The 19048-nt window shown below is 44.7% G+C and overlaps 1 protein-coding gene across 1 annotated transcript in view; it reads right to left on the reverse strand.

The window, feature by feature from the left end:
• The window catches only part of ANKUB1 (ankyrin repeat and ubiquitin domain containing 1), a 36708-nt gene extending 19664 nt beyond the window's left edge, over nucleotides 1-17044 (reverse strand). The window contains exons 1-3 of the mRNA XM_040431046.1: nucleotides 16921-17044; nucleotides 15225-15368; nucleotides 11284-11500 (exon numbers count right to left, since the gene is read on the reverse strand). Coding sequence (XP_040286980.1) covers nucleotides 11284-11500; nucleotides 15225-15368; nucleotides 16921-17010 — 451 coding nt within the window. The 5' untranslated portion in view covers nucleotides 17011-17044. The remainder of the gene's footprint in view (nucleotides 1-11283; nucleotides 11501-15224; nucleotides 15369-16920) is intronic.
• Nucleotides 17045-19048: the final 2004 nt, after the last annotated feature.

A 19048-nucleotide genomic window follows, 5' to 3' on the forward strand; every position in this document is an offset into this window, starting at 1 on the left:
GATTCCTTTGCCAGAGCCACTATAGCCAGGAGTTCTGAGTCCTTCTGCCCCGGTAGGAGTTCCCCGATGTACAGCAGCTCACCGCAGCTTTGACCAGCCTCACTACCCAGACAGTACCAGAAATCGCCACAAGAGGTCAGTGGAGCTCCATCACAGCAGCCAGCCTGAGCTACATGATGCAGGTGTCATGGATGTGTCACGGCTGAGGATGGGGAAAACCCTCAGCCGTGCGGTATCAGCAGATGGAGTCGCTGCAAGGCCAGGACAGAGAATTAGGGAGCTGGTCACCTCCTACACATCCCTAACTCTGACCCTGTCTCCTATCCGTATGAGCCAACCCTGAAGGTAGGAGGGCTCATACTCCGGAACCTGATATTCCTGCTCGCCCTCAAGGTGGCCCTGGACTAGGAGCAGGGCAAGACGATCCGTTCCTCCAAGACACGGAGGAACAGGAGTCTCACTGGCCAAGATACATAGAAAGGGGGAGCATAAACAGACATATGGCAATGACAGGTAAGTGAGACTAGTTCCACACTTACCTGCCACAGACACACAACCTGGAACCCATGTGCAAGTGCTGCTATCCACAACCAACATAAAGGACACAGCACACAACAGACATCACACGGGAACCCAGTAAACCATATGCTGCAATAACAGATAAACCATAAACTAACACCAGACATTACGTTTATGACAACCAGGGTGGCCCTCACTGGCAGATGGTAAATAAGCAGGAGGATGTCTCCAGCAAGCATGGCTGAAGCACCCTCTCTGACTACTGCCTTCCACTGAGGCTTTATAGGGCCAAGTAGCCACACCCACAGTCAGACACACCCAGTGCACACACACACTAGGAAGGAAGTTAACCCTTCCAACACCAGGGAAGGGAAGACAACAACTTAAAGGGGAAGTGCACACAACACATATAACACCCCGTGCACACCGATAAAAGGCACACCTATAAAGAGAGGTTGCCAGGTGCAACCGCATGCCTACTGCAGCAAGCTGCCTAGCACCGCTCAGGCTGCTCTGCTGCCACATACACAATGTTGCCAGTGGCAACCACAGGTGAGGCAACATACTATAGCCCTCACCTGTGATTGACAACAACACCAAGACCGCAGGCAACTGCATGCGGTGACAGGAGTCACGACCATAACTATGGCAGTGACAGGATGTTGTAGGGGAGAACACCAAAAGACAACAAGAAGGAAGGGAAAAGACACTAGGCCTCACCGCTAGGGAAGGAAAAGGGTCACCACCTATAAAACCCTGCTCTTTGCCCTAACTCCTATCCGTATGGGCACCTCTCGATGGTAGAGATGCCCATACACAGGAACCTAGAAAACCCTGGTGGCCCTCAGATGCCCTAATAGTAATGACAGGGCAGAGACAACCCGCTCCTTCCCTGGTGAAGGAACCAGCGTCTCGCTGAGGCCTAGTAAACAACAAAGGTGGGGGGGAATACAAAACACAACAAGCGGAACGCTTAACTTCTGAGGCTGATGGATGATGGACGAACAGGACTTCACCCCGAACCACACTCCAGCTCTTCCAAAAACCAAATGAAGCTATCCAGAGCAAGGAGTGATGGGTAAAGTCAGACTAAATAGGGGGAGGTAAAGGTCACATGATCCACACCTGAACAGGGGGTCTGGACATACCAGCAACACACAGACAAAGTGAAACCAAAAGAGGCTGTCAGATAACTAATGTGCAGATATTCTTTCAGACCTTCTCAAACCTGTCACCGGCATGACAGCAGGAGCGCCCTCTTGTGTTCCTCAACAGTTCCTGCAGTGATGAAGAGGTCACCTGGCAGGATGATCTTGCCCAATGGAAAGCCCGCAGGTGGAGTTAATTATAGGACTTTCTAAAAAGAGCGGAAAGCAGAAAAAGATACAGAGGATGTTTAGTGATGAAGCCTCCAAGTCTTCTTCTGAGCCGCCTGCTGAAGACAGCACACCTGATATGACTCTATCAGAACCAGCACCGAATCCGGAGCTCTTTGCTATGAAAGACCACGGGTCCGTCCTTTATTGCTGTCCTGAGAACCTGTCACCTACAAGGACAAAACCAAGGCTTACAGAGGATTTTCCAGAGAAAGGCAATCCTGCAGTTTCAAGTTCTGCCACAAAAAGCCACCAGGAGATTGCAGATGAAGTTTCTGCTAGAGTTACAGCTGCCGAGAGCACCAGACAGCTTAAAGAAGAACTTTTGCGTCCTCAAATATGGGACCCAGGAGGATGTTTTCCAAACTTTCCTGTGAGGAAAACTACCCACTGTAGCAATTACCCACTACCTTGTGTGGATTACAATTAACTCTATTGTTGCCCATTGGATTACAAGTTAATTTTGTTTATTTCCTGTGGATTACAAGTGACTTATGGACTTTTTGCTCCTGTCCACAGTCAAGCATTTTTTTTAAAAAGGACTCAAGTCATATTTGAGCGTATTATTACACTGATATTTGCATAATGTTTTTGCACTAATTTTATTTTCATGTTCACAGGTTGTGTAACGTTCAAGTATTACATGCCCATTGTGTGTATTCTCTTCTAGGTGCCGCAATGTGACCTTCCTGCACTATTTGTGATAATTGCACTTAACATTGCACTTAACAAAAAATGTAGCAACTTACTCAGTATGCCTTACTTTACAGCTCACGTTCTCTCCTCTCTTAATACGGACTGCCTTTATATGGACGCTTAATACTAATGGCTTACTCATAGTGCACAAGTAGGACCAAGTGGTAAGTCCTGGCAGGTCTAGTAACTACACGGGTAACCCCGCTGCTTTGGGAATGGTTAGAAGTCATAGACCCCTCCTTCCTGTTTGTTATATGTTCAGGATTGCTCCCATCCTGAGGTGTTTTACTTCCAGGAGTTCCATGGGATTATACTACCCTCCTCCTGTGACATTGCCAGAAGTGCATGGAGATGGTAAATACCTCCCCTTCTGAGCCTTTGCCTAAGGTATGGTACCTCAAACCTTAGAGACACATTTTAGCTACCCTTAGTCACCATAGTGATCGTGCTATAAGCCCTATTTTTCAGACTTTGGTGCAGGGAAGGGAATACAGGATAAAGCCACCCTTTCATTTGCGGGCATTCTATTACATAATGGTGGGATTATGGAGTAAAGACTTTGGTGCTTTCTTTGGTGTTTTATGGCCAGAACACTTCAAAGTCAGTCAGTAATGTTTGCTTAGTGCAGTATTTGGTTCACTGGTTATACCGAGAGAGGGAAACTGTTACTTAGGACACCCTACCTACTCATGCAGGCAGGAACCTTGGGATAGCCGTTATATGTTTTGTCTTTGTATGTCATTATATGTAATACATGCAGCACTTTGTACTTATTTGGGTACCCCAGAGCTGGTTCTTCTCCCTCCTAAGCATAAGCCGAGGTCGGCGTAACTCGAAGTAAGGGGGAATGTAACATCCTAGAGTTATGTTACGAAACTCTTTTACCCCTCTACAATCTGTTAAGTGTATTTATACTGTCATCTAATGTGATTTTATCTAATATCCTCACAAATGTGCATTGGAATCCTTGTTAAATATACTTTGCTATAATTTTCATGTTCACCAGCAGGTGGCAGCAATGTGTTAGCAGGGCCTTAGTAACAGTTTAGTGTTTCTAGACTGGAATAGTTTATTCCAGTTTAGCTCCCCCTCTGTGAGGAGGTGTGGAATGTTCCCACATCCTGCCTCATGGGTGGGGAAGGAAGTTCTGTTAGTGTGCCAGCCACCCCTGCTTGGAGAAGACAAAAATTGAAGACGGTCGGCACTCCTCTGGCAGAGTCATGGTGCCCGTGTCCAGGGTATGAAAGCCCACTCACAATATGAAACAAAGGACCGTCACTTCACTGATGAACAAATCTGTGGCTTTATTGAAGCATGGAGGAAACAGCGCTGATGCGACACGTGTTTCGTCACACCTGATCCGAAACACGTGTCGCATCAGCGCTGTTTCCTCCATGCTTCAATAAAGCCACAGATTTGTTCATCAGTGAAGTGCCGGTCCTTTGTTTCATATTGCTTGGAATATTGGGTAGGAGCTCCCAGTTCTAGTGATCCCAAACCAGAATCTTGTCTCGGCTGAGATAAAAGATCATCATTCCCAGTCTGAGCTCTTCAGCCTCAGCTGGTAGAAAGCAAGCAGCCACCTCCAGTATTCCAGGAAGAACCATACCCTGTGAGCACAACTGTGAGTAACGTCCAGAGACCAGGAGAAGCTAAATTCCTCCTCAGCTAGTCAGTCCCCAATACAGCAGAAGACAGATAGCGCAGTAGATATTAATTCCTGCCACATCACAGGCCATAAGCAGACGACTTATCCTGCAGAGAGCTCCAGGCACATGATAGAAGCAGAAGATATAGATTCCTGCCACACATTGCCAATACCTGCTGGGACTTCAGACTATTGCTGTATCTCACATGGATTACTGCTGCCTCAAGTAAAGACAAGTTTGAACTTTAATCCAAGTCTGGATCTCAATTATTGCTGCAAAACCCTCAATTACTCCTACTAGCAACACTCATTTTATTGCAAGTGAGCCAGGATCCAGGATTCTAGCCGTACCAAGGTAGGAGACACCGTTGACACTATTGCCATTATCATACAGAGACATTATGCCACTCTGGCATTCCTAATATGGTACGTGAGTTACAACACCTTAAAGGGCCCTATGACTGTACCCTGCGCATGCTGCAATTGGCGTCACAAACAAAACCATAGACTATTATACCCATATCCTGACCCACTGCATAATTTGACGTCCGTGTAACCGTACCACGCCCCGGCTCTATTGCACAGGAAGATTACATACTGAGGAGGAGGACAGATCACAGCAGGGCGGAGGCGGGGCTTATCAGCAGAAGACAGCATAGCAGCCGAAGAGACCAGGAGTTTTATTATAATCAGGTGACCGATCACATGAGGGGGCGGGGCTTAACTGTGTGTGGCATGGAGCTGGGCTGTGAGGGAAGGAAGTGTGGGTAACTAACTGGTTTCAGACACAGTCTGAATACTCAAAAAAGGTGGCTCACTCCAGACGGGGTTCTGGATTAAAGGTGCTACTAGCCTAGTATAGAGGATCACCCCTCCTCTAGTGGTATGTAGCAAAAAGAAATCAAGGTGTAGGGCGAGCACTCAACACTTGGACCAGATAGATAGCAATATAAAATTTAATTAAATCACAATGGTATAACACGTGAACATATACCTTGAATCTACAATTGGCATATAAAAACTAAATTAAAATGGCAATAAAATTCCTAAATAATATAACCACAATTCAGGCTAATAATGGTATCTGTCCCTTATGTAGACCACATAACAATGGCGTGTATCTGGATTGTAACACTACAATATCAAGGGTACGCAGGAAATATGTGGTGCTGCGGGTTATAAGGGTGAATCCGGTGTTATTGGTGTCCAATATTAGAACAGCTGAACCCTGCAGCTCCTACTCCTGTGAGTAGGCGTAACCCAATGTCCTTGGTTACAAGTGATATATAATATACAGTCACCTTGCTCGGTCAAAATGACATACCCGTCCCATAGGTTTCACAGATGGAATTGTCCTACCTCCGTTGGTGTGGCTCGTCGGTGTCTCTACGGACGTGAGCGGGAGGTGAGCGGGAGATGGGCACAAGGTGAGCAGCGTGGGACTCTGTCGGCGTCTTAGTCCTGGCTACTGTGGATTGCTGGTCTCGGATCTCACGAGATTTCAAAGGTAGTCTGTCTCCGGGCAATGAAGAGCGGTAGTTGATAAATAATCAGCTCTCTGTCCTGGATATCAGGCTTCTTCAGTTAAGCTTCTCTGCATGGCCATGCATAAGTTGCGGAGATATTGCTTTCACAGGTGTGCGGCCCAGCTATAATTTCAGACACAGACTTGTAGTTCTCTCTTTGCTGAGCCTTAGTTGCACTGACATGCTATTGCTGAGCCTATTTCTCTGCCCTTATACTCCTTCCCAGTACTGTCCTCTAGTGATCAATAATGACAGGCTGCTGAGGCTGGACGTGCTGAGCCTTGTAGTTCTCTCAGAGAACTACAATGCTCAGCATGTCCAGTCTGTCATTACTGATCACCAGAGGACAGTACTGGGAAGGAGTATAAGAGCAGCGAACTACAAGGCTCAGCATATCCAGTCTGTCATTACTGATTACCAAAGGACAGTACTGGGAAGGAATATAAGAGCAGAGAACTACAAGGCTCAGCATGTCATTATTGATTACCACAGGACTATACTAGGAGGGAGCATAAGAGCAGAGAACTACAAAGCTCAGCATGTACAGCCTATCATTATTGATTACCAGAGCAGAGTACTGATGGATAGTATAGAAGAGAACTTCTTAGCTATACTATCCATCAGCACTATCCTCTGGTAATCAGTAATGACACAGGCTGGACATGCTAAGCCTTGTAGTTCTCTGCCATACTCTCTAACAGTACAGTCCTGTGGTAATCAATAATAAGAGGCAGGCATAAGAAATTATTCCCATATATCCTCTCTGTAGTGTGTACTGTCTCTTGTATTTGGCACTATATACAATACATGCAGTTTTATTGCCTCGTGTGTTGTGCAAAATGCCACAAGGTGGCCCACTGAGGCTTTATCGCCCAAGGACCCACATGAACCTGGAGCCGGCCCTGCACAAGGCACAATAACTTTTGGATATTTGAATAATGAGAAAGCCTATGGAGTTTTCAACACGTATCATACATTGACAAAATATATAATACATGCAAAAAAAATAATAATGAAAGATTGTTCAGGCTCTAGATATTGATGTCCTTTCTGTAGGACACCCAGCAACCGGCTGCTCTAACCAGCCGCCAGAAATAGGGTGGCCACTTGCAGAACCCCAAAAAGGAGGACATCACAACCCGAAATGGAGGACATCGTACCGGGAAGAGTCGGGGTGGCACTCAGTCGGGGTGGCAGGCGATCCGTCTCATTGGTGGCAGCGGTGGTATTGCTTCCTAGTGCGAGGAGCAGCACCTTAGAGACACCGGTAATGTGTGGATTTATAATTAGGACAACGCTAGTACTCGTACAGTGCCCCTGGCTACAGCAGCATGGAATCAGCTAGTTCTTGGACAGCGTTCCATGATGAAGAGGAGGATTACCCAGATTACAGGTATGCAGTCCGAAAAGGCGTATGGCGGCCTTGGAAGACGTGCAGCGTCGGCAGGTTGAGAGTCTCCACAGAGCAGAGTTTGCGGATGCGATTAGAGCTGCAAATGACTCTACTGGGAGAGCAGCCCCTGAAGGGGTGGGTGTCGGAGCGCGAGACCCTGGTATGGCAGGAGACCTGGCTGGAAGATGCATGATGTCGAGTGCGGTGCTGATGGTCCTTGGCGAGCACTAGGAGCATCGTTCGACAGAGGCACCCAGTCGGGGTGGCAGGCGATCCGTCACAACCAGCATGCTCCATATGACTATATACAAGAAGATGTATAACTTATACCAGCTGTACATATATCATTATATACAGTAGATACCCAGGTTATACCAACATGGTCCATATCACTATATACAAGAAGATGTATAACATATCAGCTGTACATATATTATTATATACAAGAGATTGGATGCTAATGTCTGTAAAGCGCTGCGGAATATAGTAGCGCTATATAAGTGCATATAATAAATAAATAAATAATACCCAGGTTATACCAGCATGCTCCATATCACTGTATACGAGAAGATGTATAACTTATTCCAGCTGTACATATATAATTATATACAAGAGATACCCAGGTTATACCAGCATGGTCCATATCACTATATACAAGAAGATGTATAACTTATACAAGCTGTACATATATAATTATATACAGGAGATACCTAGGTTATACCAGCCTGCTCTGTATCACTGTACAGGTGAAACTCAAAAAATTAGAACATCGTGCAAAAGTTCATTTATTTCGGTAATGCAACTTAAATTTAGAATTTTGTGAAAAGGTTCAATATTCTAGGCTCAAAGTGTCACACTCTAGTCAGCTAATTAATCCATACCGCCTGACTTTGGGGTTTTCATAAGCTGTAAGCCATAATCATCCAAATTATAATAAACTAGACATTAAGCCCGTTACAATAACGGGCATAAACAGTAGTGCATAAACATTAGGAACAGTCTATATTAAATGGCAAGGGGATGGCTGGCACTGACTGGTGGCTGTGGCTGGTGGCACTGACTGATGGCTAAGATGGCTGGCACTGACTGGTGGCTGAGACTGCTGGCAGCGGCTGCTGTCTGTGGCTGGAGAGTACACCATAACAGGCAAGCGGTGGCGTTGATTGGCCGGAGCGCAGGTGTGGGCTGTGCGGGCGGTGTGTGAAGCGCCGTGTGATGATTGCTCTGCGTGCCACGCATGCTCAGTTAAAGAATGGCTGAGACCTCGCCGTGTGATGATTGGTCGCCCGGCTGGTGTCGGCAGTGAGGTTGCGTGTGGGGCGGCGGTGATTGGGCGGCGCGCTGGTGTGGGCGGCGTCTGGAGCGCTGCGTGATGCGCCACGCAGTTAAAGGATAGCTGAGACCTCGCTGTGTGATGATTGGTCGGCGCGCTGGTGTGGGCAGCATAGTTGCATGTAGAGAGCCGTGTGATGATTGGTCAGCACAGTTTAATTATCGGCACACACGCACGGACACGGAGCACGCACACAGGGCTTTTATTATTATGGATGATAGGGGCTGGAGTGTAATATGTGTATAATGCTGGAGGGCTGGAGTGTAATATGTGTATAATGATGGGGATTGGAGTGTAATATGTGTATAATGATGGGGGTTGGAGTGTAATATGTGTATAATGATGGAGGTTGGAGTGTAATATTTGTGTAATGATGGGGGTTGGAGTGTAATATTTGTATAATGATGGGGGTTGGAGTATAATCCTACATAATAAAAGCCCTGTGTGTGTGCGCTGTGTCTTTGTGTGTGCAGATTTACACTGGGCATGCGCGGCGACCAATCAGAACATGGCGCTTCACACACCGCCTGCGCCGGCCACATCTGCGCGCCAGCCTGCTGCTGTGCCCAGCTCCACCGTGCTTCCCCCTCCGGCTTCCTCTGCAGCTGCCTCACACCCCGGGATCCGGGCCCTGCAACCGCTGCCTGCCGCAGCGTATCCTTCACTGGACATACTTGCGCACCGGCCACACCTGAGCACCGGCCCGCTGCTGTGCCAAGCTCCGCCGTGCCTCCTCCTCCCCCTCCGGCTTCCTCTGCAGCCGCTTCACACCCTGGGATCCAGGCCCTGCAACCGCCACCTGCCGCAGCGTATCCTTCACCGGACACCCTTATATCGGTGTACAATACCAGAGACCGATCACAGGCAGGGAGCATTACACACGTATTATACTCCAACCCCCAGCATTGTATACATATTACACTCCAAACACCATAATGAGTCTATCTCATATATTAGTTTCACCTTTTAAAGGTACTTTCACACTTGCGGCAGTGGATTCCGGCAGGCAGTTCCGTCGCCGGAACTGCCTGCCAGATCCGTCGAAACGTATGCAAACTGATGGCATTTGTCAGACGGATCAGGATCCTGATCCGTCTGACAAATGCATTGAAATGCCATTTCCGTCTCTCCGGTGTCATCTGGAAAAACAAGTCCGGCATTTATTTTTTTTCACATTTTTTTCGGTCTAAGCATGCGCAGACAGCAAAAACTGAACACTCGGGGCCGGATCTGGCATTAATGCATTTCAGTGGGAAAAAATGGTGGCAAGTGTTCCGGAATTTTGGACGGAGATAAAACCACAGCATGCTGCAGTATTATCTCCGTCCTGAAAAGGCAAAAAGACTGAACTGAAGACATCCTGATGCATCCTGAACAGATTGCTCTCCATTCAGAATGCATTAGGATAAAACTGATCAGTTCTTTTCCGGTATTGAGCCCTTAGGACGGAACTCAATGCCGGAAAAGAATAACGCTATTGTGAAAGTACCCTAAGTTGCATTACTGAAATAAATGAACTTTGCATGATATTAAAATTTTTCACGTTTCATCTGTATACAAGAAGATATAAAACGTATACCAGCTGTACATATATAATTATATACAGAAGATGCCCAGGTTATACCAGCATGCTCCATATCACTATATACAAGAAGATGTATAGGTTATACCAGCTGTACATACATAAATATATACAGAAGATGCCTAGGTTATTCCAGCATGCTTTGCTCAGTGTGGGCTGGAGGCAGGCTGTGCTCAGTGTGGGCTGGAGGCAGGCTGTGCTCAGTGTGGGCTGGATGCAGGCTGTGCTCAGTGTGGGCTGGAGGCAGGCTGTGCTCAGTGTAGGCTGGAGGCAGGCTGTGCTCAGTGTGGGCTGGAGGCAGGCTGTGCTCAGTGTGGGCTGGAGGCAGGCTGTGCTAAGTGTGGGCTGGAGGCAGGCTGTGCTCAGTGTGGGCTGGAGGCAGGCTGTGCTCAGTGTGGGCTGGAGGCAGGCTGTGCTCAGTGTGGGCTGGAGGCAGGCTGTGCTCAGTGTGGGCTGGCGGCTGGCTGAGCTGAGTGCCTGAGAGTGCTGCTGGCTGGCTGGCGAGGGTGGTTTTAACAGTCGGTACAGTGTCTGAGAGTGACTGTGTGTACACTGTACTGTAGTCTGTAGAGACTCTGCAGATAGAGACTGGGCAAGTGTGGCAGTGGCTGCACCTGCGGTCTCTCCACGCCCCGTGCTCCTCTGTTCTGCCTGTAAAAAACAGAATTGGCCGGTGCTGCGTGCAGCAGCTGCAGCGCTGATGACGTTGTGACGTCACAATACAGCGCACTGTGATCTGGACGTGCTGCCAGGCCCTGCCTCCTGTCGGGGATACTTAAAGTGACCATATCTGAGCCGAAGGCCGCCGGCTGTCAGCTTAACCACAAAAAAAGGAGGACTTGTGGCCGTCCGTCCTGGCCTTGCGCCGGACGGAGGACCAGAAGTCTAAAAACCGGACTGTCTGGCCACCCTAGCCGAAAATGACACCGTGGTTAATGCAGCTCAGCTCCCATTCACCGCTGGTAAGAACAGCTGATTGGTGGTGGTGGTGCCAGGTGATGGACTTTCACCAATCTGAAATTCATGACCTGTTCTAAGGATAGGTCATCAATATCTAGAGCAAAAAGTGTTTAAACTCTGTTCTTTCCCAATGTTTTTATGCATTGTTTTTTTTTGATGATCAAAGCAAAATGCAGAAATGAATCAATATGTTCTTTTGCACAAGAACACGTGATATTACATATTTTCTTGGAGGTAGCAGGTTGCATACCTAGATCCAGACGGTAGTCACTCAGGGTGTTACAGTCATACATTTCTTTTCCTTCTAATGTCCTCAGACAGAAAACACTGACGGGAAATCCGCATTTCAGAGACAACAGAGTCTTGAGCTTTGCGATCGTTGCAGCAAGAAGATGACTATTCCCTGTTATTGGGACTCTCTCTTTGGTAACCGCATTGTATACATACAGAGCTGGCTTTTCTTCCTCCTTAAATGACAGCAATGCCTTAGAAATACTGTTGTCACAAGCATACAGAGATTTACATCTTCATTAAATAACATACTAGGAATTTCATTTAAGATTTCAGATTGTCTGCGGATGGGGAACTGGCTGATCTCTAATTAGCCTCTGTTGACACTCCATTAATTCGTAAAGGGATTGTCCCATGAAAAATATAATGGAGTTTTCAAACCAGCACCTGGATCTGAATACTTTTGTAATTGCATGTAATTTAAAATTTACTATAGCCACTGAGTTATGAAATAAAATATATCTGAATAGCGACACCTCTCATTTGTTCTTTTTCTTCTTTTTCTGTCCACCTCGCTGATCCATCCTTCATCGGCCTCCTGAGCTGTGATAGAGAGAGAGCTGCAGCAGAAAGGACACCCACCCCTAAAAGCTGCCAACTTTATGTAAATTTAGCAGAGCAATTAAAGCAATAAATGGGGAGATCTCTGGATCCATGTGAGGTGCAGGGAGGTAGAAATAGATTTTTGTGTACTATATGATGCCTGATTATCATGTTCTACATTAATCATGATATAACCCCTTTAACTTGCCCAGTATGATGGATGTGTTTCCAGGTAGATTCCAATGAATCCCATTGACCAATAATAAGCCTGATATTTTTTGAACTGGGTTCCAGTGTTTTGGATGCCCGCCTAGTGCGATAGGCTGTGCTCTCCTTGGTTGAACTTGATGGACATATGTCTTTTTCCAACTGTACTATTTAACTGCATCATCAACTTCACTCAGACCGACCCAAATAAAACACTGATGGCAAAGACTTAGGACTATATTACACCGCCTAATGTTCCGGCAGTGTGCGCACCGATTAATGATAGCACATCCATCACCACTTGTTTGCACTGCTCTGATTACACAGGCCAAAGCAAATTGAATGTGGGAGGAACAATTGCTACTACAGTCATTCCTCCCGTATTCAGTTCTGTAGATTATTGGCAGCTCATCCCTGATTACACAATTTACATTATGGAGTGTATAAAGTCTTTTTAAGACAGTTTATCTCCACATGGTTTTCTACTTGCGCGTTCTTGACACTGGTATACTTTTTAGGATTTCTCTGGTCTTTTTCTTGCCTTGCTCTGGTTGGTACCTAGTCCTGAGTTGGCTTTACTCTTAGCTCGGACATTTAGCATCTGCTCTAATCATTCCTCTGTCTAGAATGCTACAGGACAATGACCTCAAACACACATCCAATGTCATTAAGAACTATCTTCAGCGTAAAGAAGAACAAGGCGTCCTGAAAGTGATGATATGGCCTCCACAGTGCTCTGATCTCACCATCATCTTGTCTGACTGGGATTACATGAAGAGACTGATGGATTGGAGCAAGCCTACATCCATAGATGATCTGTGGTTAGTTCTCCAAGATGTTTGGAACAACCTCCCTGCCGAGTTCCTTCAAAAACTGTGTGTGAGTGTTCCTAGAAGAAATTATGCTATTTTGAAGGCAAAGGATGGTCACACCAAATATTGATTTGATTCAGATTTCTCTTTAGTTCATTCACCTTGCAATTTGTTAATTGATGAAAATAAACTAGTAACACTTCTATTTTTGAAAGCATTCTTACTTTGCAGCATTTTTTACAAGCCTGCCTAACACCTTTTCACTGCAATGCAGGCACATATGAAGATGGGACCAACACAGATGCCTTCAGCTGCCAAGCGCACATGCAACATGTCAGCCAGTTTCATAGCTACAAATCTGCTGACAGATGTCCTTAAAAGTGAATGTTTCATAAGAAAACGACCTATTGTTTAAATCAAGTTTTTAAGTTAAACATATATTTTTTAGAATTGTTGGTGATTTTTTAAAAATTTTTAAATTGACACAAGGCGTAATAATATATTGAGGATTTGAGTGCTGCATTGATGACTTTTCAGCAGTCATCTCATTATCATGATGGCAGGATTACAGTAACAGATGCCACCTCTGTATACATACCACAGGATCAAAAGCTTAGAAGAAAGGCAGCTCTCACCTGCTTCACTTGTTAGGAGCACGGGTATAGCCTGGACACGGCTGTGGATAGACTGAAGTAAAAGGTGCAAGATCCAGCTCCATATAACAAGTAGTCCTTTATTTCATGCAGTATAAAAATACAAACAGATGCAAGGTAAGCGGTCTACGCGTTTCGGACCACGTTATACCGGTCCTTACTCATGCCACTACTTACTACTTGTTATATGGAGCTGGATCTTGCACCTTTTTCTTCAACATACCACAGGATCTACCTTTAACAATAGATGATTGTCACAGCTTATAAATGTGCTCCCTCCCTGTACAATGATCTCTACACAAGTCACAGAGCAAGGCTAGAAAGCTCTCCCATAGAAGTCAATGCGTTATCTCCTGTTCGTTGTGTCTATGGCCCATGGGGCTGCTTTAAAGTACATCTCTTAATGCTGTTAACAACAGCTCAGGTAAGATGACTGATGTCATAATAATATACAAAAAATAGAATAAAAACAAAATCTACAATTAAAAAAAAGCTGATAAAAAAAAAAAGAATAGGTCTGGTTTTAATAGGCAGAAGATATTCTAGGTGACACATTCCTTTTAATGGACTAAGGACCACCATAGACTGGCCACTGACTCTGTATTTAACATGCACCAAATTCTGAACGTATTACATGTCACAAGGCTGGACATTATGTGCCACTGGCAATGGAAAAAATGCTGAATATACTCATACAATAATGTGTTAATGTTGGGTGCTGGCATGTGGTGGCTGTAGCTATATGACATTTAAAGGCATACACAAAGGGGTACTGTTCTCTATGTGAGTGGTATAACCATATAGGCACTAATGTACAATATTTTTGAGTACTATAGCAGTAATTCAGGTTAACTAGAAAATCTGATGACAAACGTTCTCCTTGTAAATATTTAGTAAAAGGGTTATCTCATAATTAATTAAAAAATCTAAAATCAGACATCATATAGTACATGGAAACCTCTTTCTAACAAAGCTAGAACCAGCCCTGTACCTCACATGGATCCAGAGATCTCCACATTCATAGTTCCAAATAGATTTTATTTCAAGCTGGCAGCTCAGGGGGCATGTCCTGCCTGCTGCACCTAGTGGCAGTTGAAGGATGGAACTGAGCATGTGTGTCCAGCTCAGTGAGGTGGACAGAGAAATTAGAAAAAGTGAAAACAGCAGGTGGCGCTATACAGATAGATTGCATTGAACAACTCGCTGGCCATACTAACTTTTTAATTGCATGCAATTACAAAAGTATTCAGATCCAGGTGCTGGTTTGAAAAATGTAGAATATTTTTTGTGGGACAACCCCTTTAAGGGTCCATTCACACGTCCGTAGGTGTTTTGCGGATCCGCAAAACACGGACACTGAATTCCGCGGACCGCACGTCGCTGGCACTATAATAAAAAATGCCTTTTCTTGTCCGCAGTTGCGGCATTAAAACAGCTGATAGGTGGGGATGACAGGAGTCAGACCTCCGCTAACTAGATATTGATGACCTCTCCTTAGGATAGGTCATCAATATTTAATTCCTAGAAATCCGCAATGTGGCGGGGGAAACAAGGATGGACCTGCAGGAAAGACAACATCTCGCCAATAGAGAGCTCCAACAACAGCACTATTATAAATGATAGAAGGGTGTAACATGTTCACATGTAAGAAAATATATTCTCTGCTATCATAGTTTGCTTCTTACCTTCACAATGCACTTAATGGTGGAGCAAAGAGTAATCCCAGCATCTGTTAGGACCCACTCATCTCTTAGCACCCCTCCTGCATATATAAGCTCCAAAAACCTCCTCCCCTGCTTGTCATCTGACAGCTGGATGTGAAAATAGTCCTGCAAAACAGTGTATTTTTTTATTTTTTGATCTAGCGCATCATAACCTAGAACAATTGGAGAAGGTCATCTCAACAGATCATAAAGATTTAGTAACACTTGGGCCAAGCCCACCAAAACATGGAGGCAGTAACAACTGCCGAACACACAAAGATCTTGTGGCGACCTCCATAAGTTACTGATATAAAGTAAAATAAATATCCAGCCTAATTGGATATAATTAAATATAATGGGTTAAAGGTAAGAATAGAAGGTCCAGCTATAGTATAACCCTAAATAGTGGATAATCTTTAATAGTATTCATACAACAAACATAAGTCCTAATCTGTCCAAGCATAAACATGTCCACCAAAATATTCGAATGGGGGATAGATGACCCTAATAATATTTCTAAAGCTAGGCCCTGTGCCCAGGGGCGACTCCTGAAGGTGGAGACCCCCCGTCCTCGAACCTCACTGGCAACTCCTAGTTGACCCTAAAATGTATGGGCTGATAATCAATATAATTGGTGGACTAGGTTAGGCATGGACAAAAAGAATACTATTAAAGATTATCCACTATTTAGGGTTATACTATAGCTGGACCTTCTATAAAGTAAAATAGCTTATAGAAGATCATTTAGGAGTTTCGGAGGTTGAAGTCACACCTGGATCCTGGCATCTAAGGAGACTTGCAGGTCCCTCTACCAGCCTATACTGCAGCACTGTACACATACTGTAATCACTCATATCAATTGCTATTTATTATCCTATAGCTTCCCTGTCTCAGACACACACTGATACATAGTTGGACTTAATAGCATGGGAGGAAACTGGACTATCGTAGAGGATCCCAGCGCTGCGAGGCATGAGAGCCATGCACTATACAATTATGGCAGGATCTAGTTGAGGGATACCAGTAAATATATCGGTATGTGAACCAGGGTTTTTAAGCTGCACTTACAGTAAACCCACTGCTTGTAAAAACACATCTGCACATACATGTAAATTGCTGTAATGTCCTATGTACTTTAACTTAATCTTCACATGAGAAGAATTTATTATTGTTCTCTCCCATCAGTCTTATGATTGTGGTCTTGTGAAATTCCAGATTACATTACAGCTGTCCTTTAAAAACAAGTCCCTGATGATCAGACGTAATGGATAATTATCTACACTGTACATGAAAACAATAAAGAATTAATAGAGAGAAAAAGCATGGATTGCATATCCACACACTGTGCTTTGATCTGCTGCTTCTTAGCACAATGTACATTGCTTCGCCATAGTCCACTAACTGTATATGAGGCCATTTGTATACATTTTCATTAAAGTGCATAAGCTCCCTCACCACGTCAAGATTGCCTCTTTCGAGTGGGACCTACTCTAATTTGGCGCAGCACCACATGGCAACAGCAACATAGTACCCACAGGTGGCAAGACCCAACAGCCCAACAGCAACCCTGCTGTCATACTGAGCCTCATGGCACAGCATCACAGCTACAGCAGCAACCATGCAGTACTGCATCATGGGAACAGATGTCTACAACTCACCTGTCACTCAATGAACTTACCTTTAGCATCTGTTTGACTTTCTTGACAGTTTGGCCCCGAGGAATGTCAAAGGGTTCGCAAAGACCATCAAATGCTATAAAGACTTTCATTTTACGTAAATCGGTGAATCTGAAAATATGCTCTTGGCTTCTTATTAGCAGATCATGCCTGGCATCTCTCTTGCTACTTGGTAGGAAGAAGTAAAACAGGAGCCACGGTCGGACTGTTTTCTTACCAAGCTGAACAGAAAGAAATCTCCACCCAGCCTTCAGCTAAGCTGCAAACAAGGCAAGTGGCTGCAGGTTAGATAGTATCATGACTGACCACAGAGTAAGCACATACACTCATTATTCCATGTTTACCACTCTGCTGTCAGTGAATAGCAACAGTCAGATCTAATCTGTGCTTATTGATGAAGGAGATGGAAGAGATATGAGGATTTATGTATGTCTTGCCTGATAGTTGCTTGAAAACCTCTGTACTTCAAATCCTAAGGTTAAAACAACATAATCCTTTGGTATTAAAGGCATTTATTATATGTAGCAAAGGGATGACAAATCCGTTGTAAGAAGTCAGAGTCACAGATGCCCCTTAAGTTTGTGGATGTTGCTAGGGAAATGTTCCTGCCAATGTTTGCACCCACAAAAGAGCATAGCAAAAGGAGTTTCTTAGCCAGTTGGTTTTCGGTAGAGCCAAAGAGCACTTGACCCTCTATCAATTCTGGTCCTCATTTGTAAAGGCTGCCATTTGCGAAACATTTGGGGGGAGATTTAACATCTCCCTTGCGTCTGAAAAGTTTTGTCAAAAAGTTGCCAAGTATCTGTCTTTTAACTGCGCCTTTAAAAAAAATTGGCACATCTCTCAGCTTTTACGCTGCCCTTCCTTAAAAAGGGCATGGTAAGGGCCAGAAGTGGGTGTGCCCAGCCGCCTCAACAAATTTATCTTTATTTACGCCAGTTTACGCCGTCTCATTCATCATTTTGTACATCAGTTTTTGGTGTACAAAATTACTTAAAAATACACCAGCAAGGGAGCTGGCATAGATTTTAGATTGTTGCACATCCTGAGAACAAATTTGTGTAGAGGCCTGCACCTCCATATCACTTTGGCGCTTCCTCCAGCAGTGCAGGCATATTTAATACTGCCGTCTAAATCGTCTGTCTTCATAAATGTGCCCCCAAGTTTCCATCTTAACCCCTTAAAGACCAGGCCTATTTTCATTTTTGATTTTCCTCCTCATTTGGGATGAGCGAATCGACTTTGGATGAAACATCCGAAGTCGATTCGAAATAAAACTTTGTTTGAATACTTTATGGAGGGAGCGCTTCGTTCGTTTCCAAGGTACCACTTGGAACCGAACCCAAGTTCGGGAAATAGTTTTTTACAACAGAAATTAATTTATGAAGTTATTATGTGTAGTCTCGCTAGACTTCACGAAGCATAACTTTGGCTCATCGGAGTCAATACATTCTAATACTGTGCGAAGCGCTCGCTCAGTACAGTATTCAAACGAAATTTTATGCGAATCGACTTTGGATGTTTCATCCGAAGTCAATTAGCTCGTCCCTACTCTTCATGTTCCAAAAGCCATAACTTTTAATTTTTCCGTTCACATAGCTATATGAGGGCTTATTTTTGGCGGGACAAGATGCATTTTTTAATGCCACCATTTAATTTACCATGTCTTGTATTAGAAGACATGTCACAAGTCTACAAAATACTCCAATCCATTAGAAACCCTAATTATATGACATACATCACAGAATGGAGCAGAGACTTTGAATCTACTGTACATTCACAGAGAATCCAAACAAATCTACTTAAGCTCGCTTGGGATCACTAGATGCACACGTCTCCAGGAGAACTCCTTCAAACTAATAACCAGGTGGTATCTCACCCCAGTTCGACTCAATCAGATGCACTGCCTCAGCACAGACATATGTTGAAGGTGCTCCCAAACCAAAGGCACATACCTACACATGTGGTGGCACTGCCCTGTGATTCAGCCTTTCTGGACTGAGATACTTAAACTGGCTAAACAAATGTGGTCTTATCCCGAGACCCCATCCCCCCTCTCAGTCCTACTACATGTCAGACTGAAAAACATTCCCTTTAGGAAACGCAGACTTTTCCTTTACCTCATGGCTG

Source organism: Bufo bufo, chromosome 4 (genome assembly GCF_905171765.1).
Source record: "Bufo bufo chromosome 4, aBufBuf1.1, whole genome shotgun sequence".
NCBI classification, from domain to species: domain Eukaryota; kingdom Metazoa; phylum Chordata; class Amphibia; order Anura; family Bufonidae; genus Bufo; species Bufo bufo.